This window comes from Tursiops truncatus, chromosome 4, assembly GCF_011762595.2.
Source record: "Tursiops truncatus isolate mTurTru1 chromosome 4, mTurTru1.mat.Y, whole genome shotgun sequence".
NCBI classification, from domain to species: domain Eukaryota; kingdom Metazoa; phylum Chordata; class Mammalia; order Artiodactyla; family Delphinidae; genus Tursiops; species Tursiops truncatus.
The window spans coordinates 74,584,163-74,597,809 of NC_047037.1; the positions used below are offsets into that span (position 1 = coordinate 74,584,163).

Below are 13,647 nucleotides of genomic sequence, written 5' to 3' on the forward strand. Positions count from 1 at the left end.
GAGGCAGCAGGCAGCCCTGAACAATTCTTCCCACTGAAAGTAGCAACAGGATTCTTGCCTCCCACCTGCCAGAACCTGTGAAGAACCTTTTCTGTTCTCAGGAGCCTGGGAGGCAATGCTTGTGACCACCCACTGGGAAGCAGAGAGCCTGCATCTAGTATGTTCCTCCAACGATAACATATTGTTTCTCCTTTTTCATGACCTTCCTCCCAGCCCCTATTGGATTTTGTTTCCCTTCACCCAGCAGAAACCTTTTCCTTTTTAATTGCTTCCAATCTGTTTTGTCCCATCTTTGCTTAACAAGTCAGAATTAAGAAAATGGTCTTCCAATTCTTTCACCTTCTATTCTAAAGAAGAGATGAGTGTGCATTAGCTGCAGGGATGTGACAAACCTACCAGAAAGAAAAACAGAGTCTTCCGGATCCCAAATTTCTTCTGTCTCTAAAAGAACTAAGAGCCTGTCATGGGTCCGCAAAAAAACTTTTCCTATATATCGCTTCAGAAAATGCCTAGTTTTATTCCTGTTAGTAGAATACTCGGGAAAGATGCTTTTAAAAATGCTTAGCCCCTAGATGGCTAAATTGCTAAATTACCCTCATCAATCATGGGTTATTTAATCCAGCTCCTTGCCTCCAAGACAGATGGGAATATTTCTTCTGTATAAAGACCTCTGGGGAAAAACTCTTCTATTCTTCATCCAAGTCTCATGCACTCAAAGTTTAGAAGTTCTTCTTCGGATATAACCTAAGTCCCTTTCATTGGAGCTTAAGACCTTTCATCTTTTTTCAGGTTCCCTCTGGATAGCATAAAGAAAAGAACGACACCATCTGACATCTATTTGTTCACAGCCTTCTGCTCGGAGCTCTTCAGGGCTCCCCACTCTGTTCCACGTTCTTCCAAGCATTCGATGATGGCTCCTAAATCCCCTTTTCCACCTGCCCGTCACCATCCACCAACCTTTGTACATGTGCCCCCACCCCACCGCCACAGCCCTTTCAAATGAAGTGCTGGCCTCGCTTGACACCTGCTTCAAGAACTTAATCAGCACGTTCAACAATTAGCCAAGGTCTCCCCGCAAAGGCAGACGTCCTCTCTGTGACTGACTAATTCCCCTATAAAATGCACAGAGACAAGATGAAGGTTCTAAAGGTCCCAGTCATCACTTCTTATTTACCACAACGAACACTTGACAGGCTCCAACCCCACTAAGAGTCAGAGAACAGAGTTCTCGCTGCCCACGAGCAAGGATGAGGAGAGCACTGGGGCAGGCAGGAGTCAGGAGGGTTCTGACCAAGCTCTGCCACTGCCCCACCCCCGTAAGCAACTCTAATCCCATATGGACCCTGTTTCCTAAGCAGAACATGACATGTATTTGCCTGGATTACTTCTCAGGGCTCTGCCGGCTCTCACATTCTATGATTCTCTGACTAGGCAAAGGCCTCTCCTACCCCTTCTTAAAAGATATACACCATGTCCCTGGCATGTCTCCCTCACTACCCTCTGAGGCCAGCACCACCTAGAAACACTCAGAAATCAGTGTTTCTCAAACTTTTTTAAAAATCATCCTGTGCCCCAAAAGAGACATTTTATACTTTTTTCCTTAATCACCCACCCAATGAGATTTTAATACTATGAATATATTGTATATATCTGTTTATGTACTATGTGTATAGCTGTGCTTAATACATAAAAGAGTAAGTTTTGGGTTTTTTTTTGGCCATCACCAAGAACGAATTCTCATCCCCCTTGGAGGCAATATTACCCCCATTGAAAATGCATGACTTAGATTGAGTTTAAGGCTGCCTCTTGAATGATATAAGTGGAGTTATTTGCCCCAAACTCTAAAAGCCACAAACATAATCATAAGCCAGAGGTTTTAGAAAAAAATCCATTACACAGCCAGAGTGGAATCAGCTGGAATTCCCATTTCCCCAAGGTAAAGAACAGTTTCCCATCGCTGCTCCCAAGGCCACACTGTCACCTCTTCCAGGGCCTGTCCCAGTCCTCTTAGCCTAGGACCTTCAGCTCTGCCCACGGTTCCCACATCCAGCTCCCACTCCATCCATATGAATCCCAGCGGTAACAATGGGAATGATGGGAATGAGGTGAACAATGGGTGATGATGTTCCAGAAATAATTAGAATCCATTCCAAGGGCAGAAACAGCCAGGCCCCTGGCAGGGATGGAGGCTCATTCCAACTCACTTGCATCAGTCCAGCCTCCCCCTCCCTCCCCTGCAGGACATTCACCTTACCTTGGCACGCTGGCCAGATAGGTCACGAGTTTCCTCAGGTCTTCCTGTCTTATTCTGTCATGATTGCTGCGAGCAGGGAAGGTCAGGATTGGTCCACCTCGCTTATCACGGCCCCCTGCAGGGAGAAAGAGAAGGGAGTTTAAGAAAACCAGCTAGAAACTGAGCTGGAAACAGGCAGAAAGATGGTGCCCAGAGAAATCCAGTCACTGCTTAGGGCAAGGGCATGGGGTTTGCGTGTGGGGAACACGCGTGACCCTGGGCAAGTCTTTTGACTTTTCTGGTGGCTCATCTGCAAAATGCAGATGAAAATAATGATGACTATATTACAGGGTTGCTGCAAGACCTGATAAGATGGCACATGAGGAAGCACTTTGACAAGTACTCTTCACGAATGTGAGACGATAATGAAGGAAGTGATAACTGCTCGTACTGAGAAAACAAGCCATTAAAAGTGCTATGGTCTTTGGAAATTCAACCTCCAGTTCACTTCTCTTTGCAGACCTCTATGAGCAGGGAGTGCTCAAGATTAACTGAATACCCTGGTGAGAAGCCCTGAAAGCATCCAGCAGGGACATCATTGCTGGGAGGTTTTTAGATTCATAGAGAAGACCTAAGTGTGTTCTACACAACCAAGGATCCACCCCTGCCTGCCTGCCTGAGGTGCCCCCTGTCACTCCTGCTGGAGGAGCACATGAATCTTTATTGGGAATAGGATGCTCAAGGTCTTAATCGCTGCAAATGCATAGGTACCCACTAGGATTACAAGTGTTTTCTAAATATCAGGTTTTAAAAAAAGCTGGAGGGAGTAACTGAGATGATGATCATTGTTTGCTATCAGAAGGCTGGGATTTTACATGGTTGCTTTTTCCTTCCTCTATTTTCCAAACTTTCTACTCACTATTTATTCTACGATTTAAAAATTTCTTTGTTAATGGATGCTATGATTGGGAAGCAGGACCAAGTTTCTCAGGAAGGTTAGATGAGGACGAAGCTAAGGTGTAGTAACTATGTCCTTACAGGCACTTTCTATTTCACAAAGAAAACCCTGGGTCATGATCACAGACGCCCCATCCCGCACACATCTCAGGCTGCCACGCAGCATCCCCCAGAGCAGGGCCACAAAGGGATCTAGAGCAAGAGGGAGTAAGGGCTGGCATGGCCCCCACCAATGCTGGAAAAGAGGCTTAAAGCTCAGCGCCCTGAAGAAGGATCTTTTCCAAGGAAAAGCAGAGCCTCCCAGGGACCCACCCAGTATGAGTTCATGAATAATGTTTCCCTCTGATTGTGGGGTCCAGAAACCACAAGACAGAGGGGAGTCTTGACAAATAAAATCCAGTCCATTCCAGGATACTTCTGAGGAGGAAATAAGGAAGCTGCAAGGAGAAAAGGGTCAAACAAGAGCAGGGCCACTGAGAGAGCTGACACTGAAGAAAAATATATTTCAGCACCACCATCCCTTCCCTGCAGCCCCCCACCAGGGCAGATTTGTGTAGATATACCACAGAGTTTGGCCCTGGCCCCCAACTCCAAACCTTCCAAACCACAGGCTCTGGTTCCATGTACGGAAAACCAACCTCATCTCATCTGCCTTGTAAGTGATCCCCATCTCCCAACTGCCTTCCACAGGAGAGAAAGGAAGTGAAGGAATCAAGTTCCCTCAAAGCTGGGAGGTTCTCCCTCACTCTCCACCTTCCCCTCCAGCCTTGAGCTCACCCGAAGGATTTTCACTCTTGGGTGTTTTTTGTCTTTTTAAAATTTGGAGCATAATTGCTTTACAATGTTGTGAATCAGCTATGTGTATACGTACATCCCCTCCCTCTTGGACCTCCCTCCCCCCCTTCCCCCACATCTAGGTCATCACAGAGAACGAGCTGAGCTCCCTGTGCCATACAGCAGGTTCCCACTAGCTAGCTATTTTACACATGGTAGTGTATACATGTCAATCCCAATCTCCCAGTTCATCCCCCCTTCCCCTTCCCCCACTGTGTCCACACGTCCGTTCCCTACGTCTGCGTCTGTATTCCTGCCCTGCAGATAGGTTCATCTGTACCTCTTGGGTGGTTTTACCTGCAGCTGTTGTCCTTCTCACTGACCTTCTGTGGATGGTTTAAGAGTAGACCTAAGGGAACATGGGGAACCGAGGCTGGTCTGATGGCAAAGGCTACCTAAGAGGCTTGGAGGGCTGCTGGCACTGCCCCTCCTGAGCGGAGCAAGTTATGCCCTGGGAGACAAGGGTTTCATAATGTTGGCTGCAGTAGGTTCCAGATGGCAGGGGAGGGGGTGTGGGGGGAGAAGACCTGGGGAAGTGGAATTCCTTCCCTCCAGGAAGAATGGGTAAAGAATCCAGAGAGGGCTGCATGATCAAGCCAGGTATTTTTCAGAAAGGAGATGAACTTGCAAGACTGTAGGAAGAAGAGGAGGAACAGGCATAAAGGAAAAGAATCATCACACTGGAAAGAGTGGGGAAAACGGATGGACCAAGGATCCAGAGTAGGTACAAGGGGAGGGGTTCTGCCCCTTTCTCTTTGGCAGACTGATAGAACTCAAAGAGGGAGGAGGAAACAAAGATAAGTTATGGAGAGGGAGAGCTCAGTGGTGCCTGGGGGACACTGTTTCTCTAGGTGAGATAGAGTGTTGAGGGTCAGGGTGGGCTTGAGCTGCTGGGAGAAAGGAGGATGGACCACCGTTGGAGAGTGTCCCTAGAGAATGGACAGCAGGACTGGGTACCATGTGGGTTTAAGAGTAGGTGGCAGGGTACCAGGGCATAGTGAGAGCTCTGTTGAAAGGTCTGGCTGTGGTGTCCATGCTAGGCTCTAACTTGAGCGAAAGCAGAATAGAACTAATGCGTGGGCTAAGTGGGGAGGGCTCAGTGAGGGTAGGAAATGGCCTACTGGTTCATAAGTGCCCAGAGGAGAGGGAACAGCATATATTTTATCTGATATCCATATTCCCCCGACTGACAGGGGAACACCAGCAATGGTGCAAGGTGAGAGGCTAAGGCCACAGACAGACATATCAAGGCTCAAGGTCTCGGATGTGTGTGGCCACGGTAGGGAGGTAGGAGATTTTGGTGCCAAGGAGACTGAGGAGCCATGAAGCTGTAGGATTTGACTGATAACTGACATGAGTGCTGAACTCCCAGAGGGCAATAATCAGAGACAAAGAATGAGAACCCTTCGCTAAAGCCAGTGTGCATTGTGGAAGTGGACCCCAGATGGTGGGAGACAAAAGAGCCAAGTTTTGAAAAGGCAACAGAGATGGTGGCAGGATCTTCAGCAGCGCCATCGCCCTGCTCACCCAACACCTGCTGTCCGCCTCCTCAGTCGAGGCTTTGGTGCTGGGAGCTATAAGACAGGAATGTAGAGAATAAAGAGGGACGGGGTGGTTAGATGGGCAAGAACCGGCACTGGTGGCCTCCCACAAAGGCCGGGCAGGACGGGGCTGGGGAGGAGGCAAGGCTGAAAGAGGGGAGGTTAAGGCGAACCTGACTGACGTGAGGGAGGATGGCACTCACGTTTTTCAGGGGGAGGCAGGCTCCATCTAGGGTAAGTAGGTTAGGGTACTTTGGGGGGAGGACAAGAAAATACATCTAGGAAATCATACCAAAAGTTTGGCCCATGTAACTACAGTTCTGCAAGATGCTAACGGACACACATGATGTTTTTTTAAGGGAATGCATTATTTGTAGCTTGGGAAACGCTTTCATGTGCTTGAAGGACATGTGCTTTAATGAACATGGCAAATCTCCAAGAGGGGGACTATAATTTGGGGCAGCGTTTCCCAAACTTATTTGAGAGTAGACCCCTTTTTCATTTTTGAGGATCATCTCATGCACCTGTTGTTCTATCGAACGTGCTTTGAGACACGGGTCCAGAGTATAAAATTGCACCACAGCAGTGTGGAGTTCCTCTGGGAACATGGGCTTGATGTTGATGGGAGAGAAGGCGGCGGAGAGGGACATCAGGAGGGGGCCAAAAGGAGGGTGTGGGCGCACACAGAGAGCAGGGGTGAAAGGGGCCTGCAGGAGAAGGCTGGATAAAAGGGACAGTGGGCATTGCAAGTGGGAGGCGGAAGCACACGAAGGAAGCCAGAGAGAGAGCAAAGGGAGAGCCCACGGCTGAGAATACGGAGCAGGATGGGGCAGGGCTGAAACGACAGAGGCCCCGAGCACAGCCACAGATCCCATCTCACACACGTGCACACACCCACGCAGTGGTGGGCTGCCCTGGATTATTCCAAGTGCACGTTCCCATGGCAGCGCAACTTCCCCTTCCTCTGGCCATGCTGGGCACCAGCAGGGGAGGGAGCTCAACCAGCACTTCGTCTCTCTGCTCAGCACTTCCTGCAGTGCTTCTGCTCAGAAAGACATGTAACCACTACACTGCATTATTTCTGGGTTTCTTTATTTTGTTTTATTTTTGTGTTCTGTCTTCTAAAAGCTTAGGATACAAGGGCCTTTTTTGGTTCGTTTTTTGTTTTGGGGTTTTTTTTTAGATGCAGCCAGTCATCCCCCAGCACCCTCAGCGTCCTTCCCAGGCACAGAAGGACAATGTTCCCTAAGCCCCAGAGCTCCTGGCACCACGTGCAGATGAATAAGACTTACCCCACACAGAGAACAGACTTGTGGTTGCCAAGGGGGAGGGGGGTAAGGGAGGGATGGATTGGGAGTTTGGGATTAGCAGATGTAAACTATTATATATAGGATGGATAAACAACAAGGTCCTACTGTATAGCACAGGGAACTATATTCAGTATCCTGTGATAAACCATAATGGAAAAGAATATGAAAAAGAATATATATATATATATATATATATATATATATATATATATATATATATATATATATAACTGAGTCACTTTGCTGTACAGCAGAAATTAACAGGACATTGTAAATCAACTATACTTCAATTAAAAAAAAAAAAAAAGACTTATTCCGGGCTGCCTGGCCCACAACGACACATGGGCGTGAGCTGCAATCCCCGGCCCCTTTGGTCCTACTCTGGGAAGCAGCTACTGGCCTCATGCCTAACTAACTGCCTTCCTGGCACATTGTTGCTCTGTACTCAATTAGAACACTCCCTACACTTGGGAAGCTCTTTTCTGGGGCTGGCTGGGCCCTGCCCCAGGGCTCTGACGGAATTTACATGGGAAAAAATAAACCACAAACAGTCAAGCAAGGGTCCCCGTGTCAGAATGTACCCTGTCTGCACTCATATGCCCTGAGCTGATGTGGAACAGAATGGTGCTCAGAGGGTATGCATTAAAGCCAGGAAGGCTGAAATTGAGTTATTTGTAGTGAGGTGGATGGACCTAGAATCTGTCATACAGAGTGAAGTAAGTCAGAACAGGAATAAAGATGCAGACGTAGAGAATGGACTTGAGGACACGTGGAGGAGGAACGGTAAGCTGAGATGAAGTGATACAGTGGCATGGACATATATATACTACCAAATGTAAAACAGATAGCTAGTGGGAAGCAGCCACATGGCATAGGGAGATCAGCCCGGTGCTTTGTGACCACCTAGAGGGGTGGGATAGGCAGGGTAGGAGGGAGATGCAAGAGGGAGGGGATATGGGGATATATGTATATGTATAGCTGATTCATTTTGTTATAAAGCAGAAAATAACACACCATTGTAAAGCAATTATACTCCAATAAAGATGTAAAAAAAAAAAGCCAGGAAGGCTTCCTAGAGGAGGCAAAGTGGGAACTGACTTGGGACGGAGAGGAAAGGCTCAAACTGGCAGAAGGTGTGGGGAATGCACTGCAGATAGAGGAAGCATCAGGCATAGAGAATGGGAGAATTAGCAGGACACCCAGGGAGAGGGAGGACACCGGGTTAAATAGGTTAAATAGGCTCAAGGCATTAAAGAATAAAAGGAAAATATCTGCTCCGGCTCCCTATAGAGCTGTGGGCCATGTCCTGGGAACCCAGATGATGGGCAACAGCAGAAGTCAGAGGCCTGGTGCTGCCCAGCAGCCCCAGGACTTCTATACAAGGTCTTCCCACATGCTCAGCAAGCACCCAGATCCAAGGCTTTGGAGGCTGGCTTCCACCTCTCCCCATACTGAAGTCGCTGCCACGTGATCCTGCCAAGGGACCAGCCTGAGCTTCAGCATCTTCAGTGACAGGGGCTCACCACCTAACAAGATATGCCAGCAACTAACACTAAATGGGGAAAGGAAAGGCAGCTTCCCAGCCACTCTCTCTAACAGCAAAAACAATAGCAAAACACTATATTATTATTACCACTAATGATAATAATAATAATATGCAATGCACTTTGTACCTTTCAAAGGCTTATATACTCCCATCACATACTCTGCTCTCTCGCCTCTTCCCTCTGGTCAGGTGGGAGACACCTGCTACTTGGTTTTTCCTTCCTCAAACCCCCTTCCTCTCTCTGCCTTCTCTCCATTTTGGCTATCACCAACAAGCAAGGGTGAACCCCCACACTGTGGGGCTGTGCTGGCTCTTTCACTGTGATTGAATCGCCACTCCTTGTATATGACCAGAATCATCCAGAAACAAAGGCTCAATCCACGAATGTGTATTAAGCACCTAGATGTATTTCTTAAAATATGATCCTTCGCTATTCTCACACTGCCATTCCCCCAGTCCCTGCCAGAGATTCTAATCCAGGAGGCCTATATTAATGCCCTAGAACTGGCACCCAGAGTGATGTTGGTGCACCTTATAGTTTGGCTTCAATTACATTAGTGGTCACCAAACTTTTTCTTAAAGGGCCACATGGTAAACATTTTAGGCTTGTGGCCATCTGGTCTCTGCTAGAACTACTACTACTCAACTCTGCTGTTACAGTAACAAAGCAGCCATTGACAATACTTGTAAAAAAGCTGAATAATGACCCCCAAACATATCAAGTCCTAATCCCTAGAACCTGTAAATGTCACCTTATTTGGAAAAAGAGCTTTTGCAGATAGGGCTCCTAAGATGGGAAGATTATCCTGGAATATCTGAGTGGGCCCTAAGTGCAGTCACAAGTATCCTTACTGTGAGGCATTGGGAGATTTGACACAGACAGAAGAGCAGAAGGCAATACCACCATGGAGGCAGAGATGGGAGTGATGTGGCCACAAACCAAGGGATGCTGGCAGCCCCCAGAAGCTGGAAGGGGCAAGAAACAAATTGTCCCCTAGAGCCTCCTGAAGGAGTTCAGCCTGCTGAAACTTTGACTTCAGCCCAATAGACTGATTCTGGACTTCTGGCCTCTGTAACTGTGAGAGAATACATTTCTGTTGCTGTAAGCCACCAAGCTTTGTGGCAACTTGTTACAGCAGCAATAGGAAGCTAATTAATACACTACTAAGTGAATGCACATGGCTATGTTCCAGTAAAACTTTATTTACAAAAACAGGTGGCTGGCCTGCAGCAAAACACAGGCTACAGTTTGATAACACCTGAATTAGACATTAAAGGGGCCAGGTGCATAAGATGGGTTGGAGAGAGAAGTAAGAAATGAGTACTATTCAGAAAAATAAATAAATAGACACAAATAACTCACTTGAGTTCCCTTTGCTGGAAGGAGAGAGAAGGAGGAGCAAGAAAAAATGTAAATCTCCTCTCCACCCACTCAGAGATGAACCCAAATAAAACCTCTGGGGTTGTGTGAAGTGGACAGACCCCTCCAGCTGGAGCATCTCTCAGAGGGGCCTCAGCAGCTCCTGCGGCCCTGAAAAGCCTGGGAGGGTGGGGCGGGGTGAGGTGGATGTGTGTGGGTGCAAGATGCGGGGAGGGCACTCACCTTCTGTTGTGAACATCCTCCAGGACACCCAGTGGGGACCAGAGGGCTCCCTGCCCTTTCTGCCTGCCTCTGGAGAGAGGAAGCAGCTGCAGGGGACAGCATCGCTTCCACCACCACTTCTCTCTCACTAGCACACAAAGAAGTGAGTGCCTGCGCACACGCATGCACACAGACACACACACACACAACTTCTCTAGGTCCACTATAAAGGAAGCTTCCGTAGACACTCACCAGACACGAAGGCCACTTTTTCCTTTAGGATGGGAAGGACATCAGAAGCTTTCAAACCATCATTCCGAAAAGACCCTGTCAGAGAACAAAACAGAAAGAATAAGGGTGAAAGAGGCCAAATGGCTGAATCCCTCAGTTCCACCCTTAGTTTCCCAACCCCATCATGAGCCAGAAAGTAATGCCTTGCTCAGGCCCCACAGCCCAGCCCAAGAGCAGGAGAGGCTCCACAACAGAAAGGACTCTTCCACGTGATGCCAGGCCACAGGGGTGACCGAGGGTATGGCCCTCCAGGTCCTTTTCAAGGAGAGACCAGTCCAAGTTACCCCCTAAAACACACACAAAGCTCCAAGCCCTGGAGCCAACAACTACAGCCTTGTTGCTGTGAACATGAAGATGGGGGCTTTTTAGAAATCATTTTTGCACTTCTAGTGCTAGCACAGTGGCTGATACACAGTAGACACTCAGTAAATATCTGCTGAACAGGTTAATTAACATCAAGATGGACCACAATGCCCTAAATAATTCTTTTTGCCTTTCCTCTATGTGGCACAGCAACTGTGAGTCTTCATTTTACAGATGGGAAAAGTGAAAATCCCCAAGTGACAAGCAAAGTTGAGTGCAAAACCCCTCCCCACCTCTCCTCCCGCCTTTTCAGTATCACCGTCCTCAGTCCACAATGGACAGCTGGTGAGCAATGTCAATCCCATGGGAAGGAAACACCCTCCCTTCTTCAGCAACTCTTTCTCTGCCTAAATCTCGCTTCTCAGTTGGAAAGTCCTTTCAGGAGTCCAGCTGAGCTCCTGTTAGAGGGTTGGGGGCAGAGGCCTGGGGCTCACACAGAATGCAAAATAACAGTGTGCCCAGAGGAACAGCAGCCTCTGGAGGCAAAGGACAACCCAGCCCCGTGTGCGATGCGTGGGAAGGGAGGACTCAGCTTACACATACTCACAAAAGCTCCAGGCCAGCCCACTGCACCCCTATCACTTACCCTGAGTACCTCACAAGGACTCTCAGGGAGAGCCAGCCCACACTCAGAGCCCTGCAGGCTGTGATGGAATCTCTGCTGTGTACCGCCTCTAGGGACATGGCTCAGAGGGACCCCGGAAGAGTGGCGGCCCTGTGTCAGCTCAGTGAGAGAGAACCAGGGACCACAGACACCCCTTCTAGTGCCTTTCTCCACTTGGCTTACTCTCTTCTGGTCCCAACCTGACAATTTACAGAGGGGAGAAATGTGCTGGACAGGATGGTCCCACTCAGGGTGTCTCAATCCCTAAAACTTGACTATTTCAAGGATCCAAAATTGTTAGGAATTCTGGCAACGACCTGGGAGTAAGGTCACTGGCCTAGGGAAGGGAAATGAGACAGTTGCACACTCAGCCAAAGAGAAGAAGAGACGTATCCCCAGAATGCCAGTGTCCATGGTCAGAGGTCATACCCTAACCCAAAACAAATTTCCAAAGGGCCTCTGACCCTTTCACCTATTTCTTCTTTTTCATTTTTCACTAAATGAAGACAGTGAGGCTTTTTTTCATCAGTTGCTTCTCTTTACAAGCTGGCCCAGAGTAGCTGATGCTGAATTAACCAGCTGCAAGGCTCACTTTGAGAAGACCGTGGGCAATAGAGGAAAAACAATAACACCATAAAAAAGAAAGTTCTAACTATAAGCATGGTTTTGGACTTTCTTAGTTTCTACAGATCTTTACGCTCTGACTTTATCTTCCAACACAGGAAAGCAATTAAACCTCACTAGGATCCGTATAAATTATTGTAGAAATTACAAACAGATCATAGGTAAATTTTCTCCATGATGCAATAAGAAGTTTCAGCTTCTGGAGCAAGGAAGGGTCCTATCAGGCCTTACCAACTAGATAAGGATCATCTTTAATACATGAATTGCTTGAGTAGAATGATGCTTCTGCATGAAAATAGTTTATTTTCATATGTGGACTATGTCTTCCTATACATCAGTTTTAATACACTCTCCTTTACGTCACTACGTACACTATTAATTTCTAGAGAAAAAAATTTTAATAAGAAAAGTTAAACTTCAGTCCTGTCTTCGTCTAGATTATTTACAAGTTTGAAAATAGCAAGGCGGAAAGTAATGAGATTTTACTGTATAATAAGAATCCACATAATCCTCTTCTCTCCTAAACTCCTGTCCTGTTTTTTTCCACCGTTCTTCCTCTCTTCCCCTACCACGTTAAAGTATACAAGACGGCTCTAATTCCACACAGTCCCCAGATATTAAGGAAGAGTTTGAAATTTGCTCTAAAAGGAGCAAAAGGTTCCCCATCCTGCCCTCTCCCCACTCCCACCTGTGGAGAGAGAGAGAGGGAATTGGGAATTTCATCCTACATACCCCACTCGTCATGCCCCACCTCTCTGTTCTCCCCTCCAGACTCCAAGACCTGAGAGAAGGGGAGCAGCTTGTCCAGGCAGCTTGCAATTGTTGGCCCGAGTAAATGTCACTATCTTGGGTTGGGCTGGTCTAAGATTCCCAGCGGGGCTTCCTCTTCTCAGGCCAGAGTCTTCCCTCATCCCGTTCAGACCACAGCTGAGCTATCTCCCAGGTTGTGTGCCCACCATAAGAAAACCTAAAGTGTCCAGATTTACAAAATCCTTAAATAAGGGGATAATCATTTCCAACAGCAACAAGATTTTTCACATTATAAAAGGATTTGCTCCAGGGTTTCTTCAAATAAAAGTTGCCTTAGTGGTTTGAATTAGTTTCTCATTTGCCAATAAATTGAATTACAAATAACTTTTCAATAATGCATTATTATGTAAAGCCAAGTAGAGCTAAACTAATTAGCCCAGCAGCTCAGAAGTTGGTGACCTTGCATAGAAAACCTATTTGCACTGGCTAAAGATTCTATGTGTCAATTCCCCCACCATCCTTGTGAAACCAGCTGTCAGAATCTATAAGAGAGGGGAACTTCACTGAAAGCTAACTCAAACAGGACCAATGAAACAGCAACATGTTTTCACTCCCAGGTACATGTCTGGGCAGACTCATAGTAAATATTCAATAAATATTTGATGCAAGAATAAATACATGAATGAAATGTTAACCCTTCCTAAAGTGACTTGCACAAGGTCAGTGGCCTCATCTGTCACACCAAGTGCTGGTGATCTGAGCAGATGATCTCCAGAGTACCACTCAGCTCTAGTATTCTGAGACTTTTTAAACCCTTTCTTCCTATTTATTGGCCTTTAAGATCTTCAGGTTATCAGATCAATATGCTTTGAAAGAAAGTATTGGGAACCAATTCCCTGGCAAGATTCACTGCAATTTGGGAAGATATAACAACTCTTCCCTGGCCTCCCAGCCCATTCTTTCCCAGGAATCAGTTTAGGGATTGGAATGTTCAGGGCACAGCACCCCATTT

The 13,647-nt window shown here is 47.1% G+C and overlaps 1 protein-coding gene across 17 annotated transcripts in view; it reads right to left on the bottom strand.

Moving 5' to 3' along the window:
- KALRN (kalirin RhoGEF kinase) overlaps window positions 1-13,647 on the bottom strand; it is a 645,891-nt gene that overhangs the window by 454,985 nt on the left and 177,259 nt on the right. For all 17 annotated transcript variants that reach the window (XM_033855735.2, XM_073804132.1, XM_073804131.1 and 14 more), the window contains exons 2-3: window positions 10,256-10,330; window positions 2,255-2,369 (exon numbers count right to left, since the gene is read on the bottom strand). In XM_033855735.2, coding sequence (XP_033711626.1) covers window positions 2,255-2,369; window positions 10,256-10,330 — 190 coding nt within the window. The remainder of the gene's footprint in view (window positions 1-2,254; window positions 2,370-10,255; window positions 10,331-13,647) is intronic.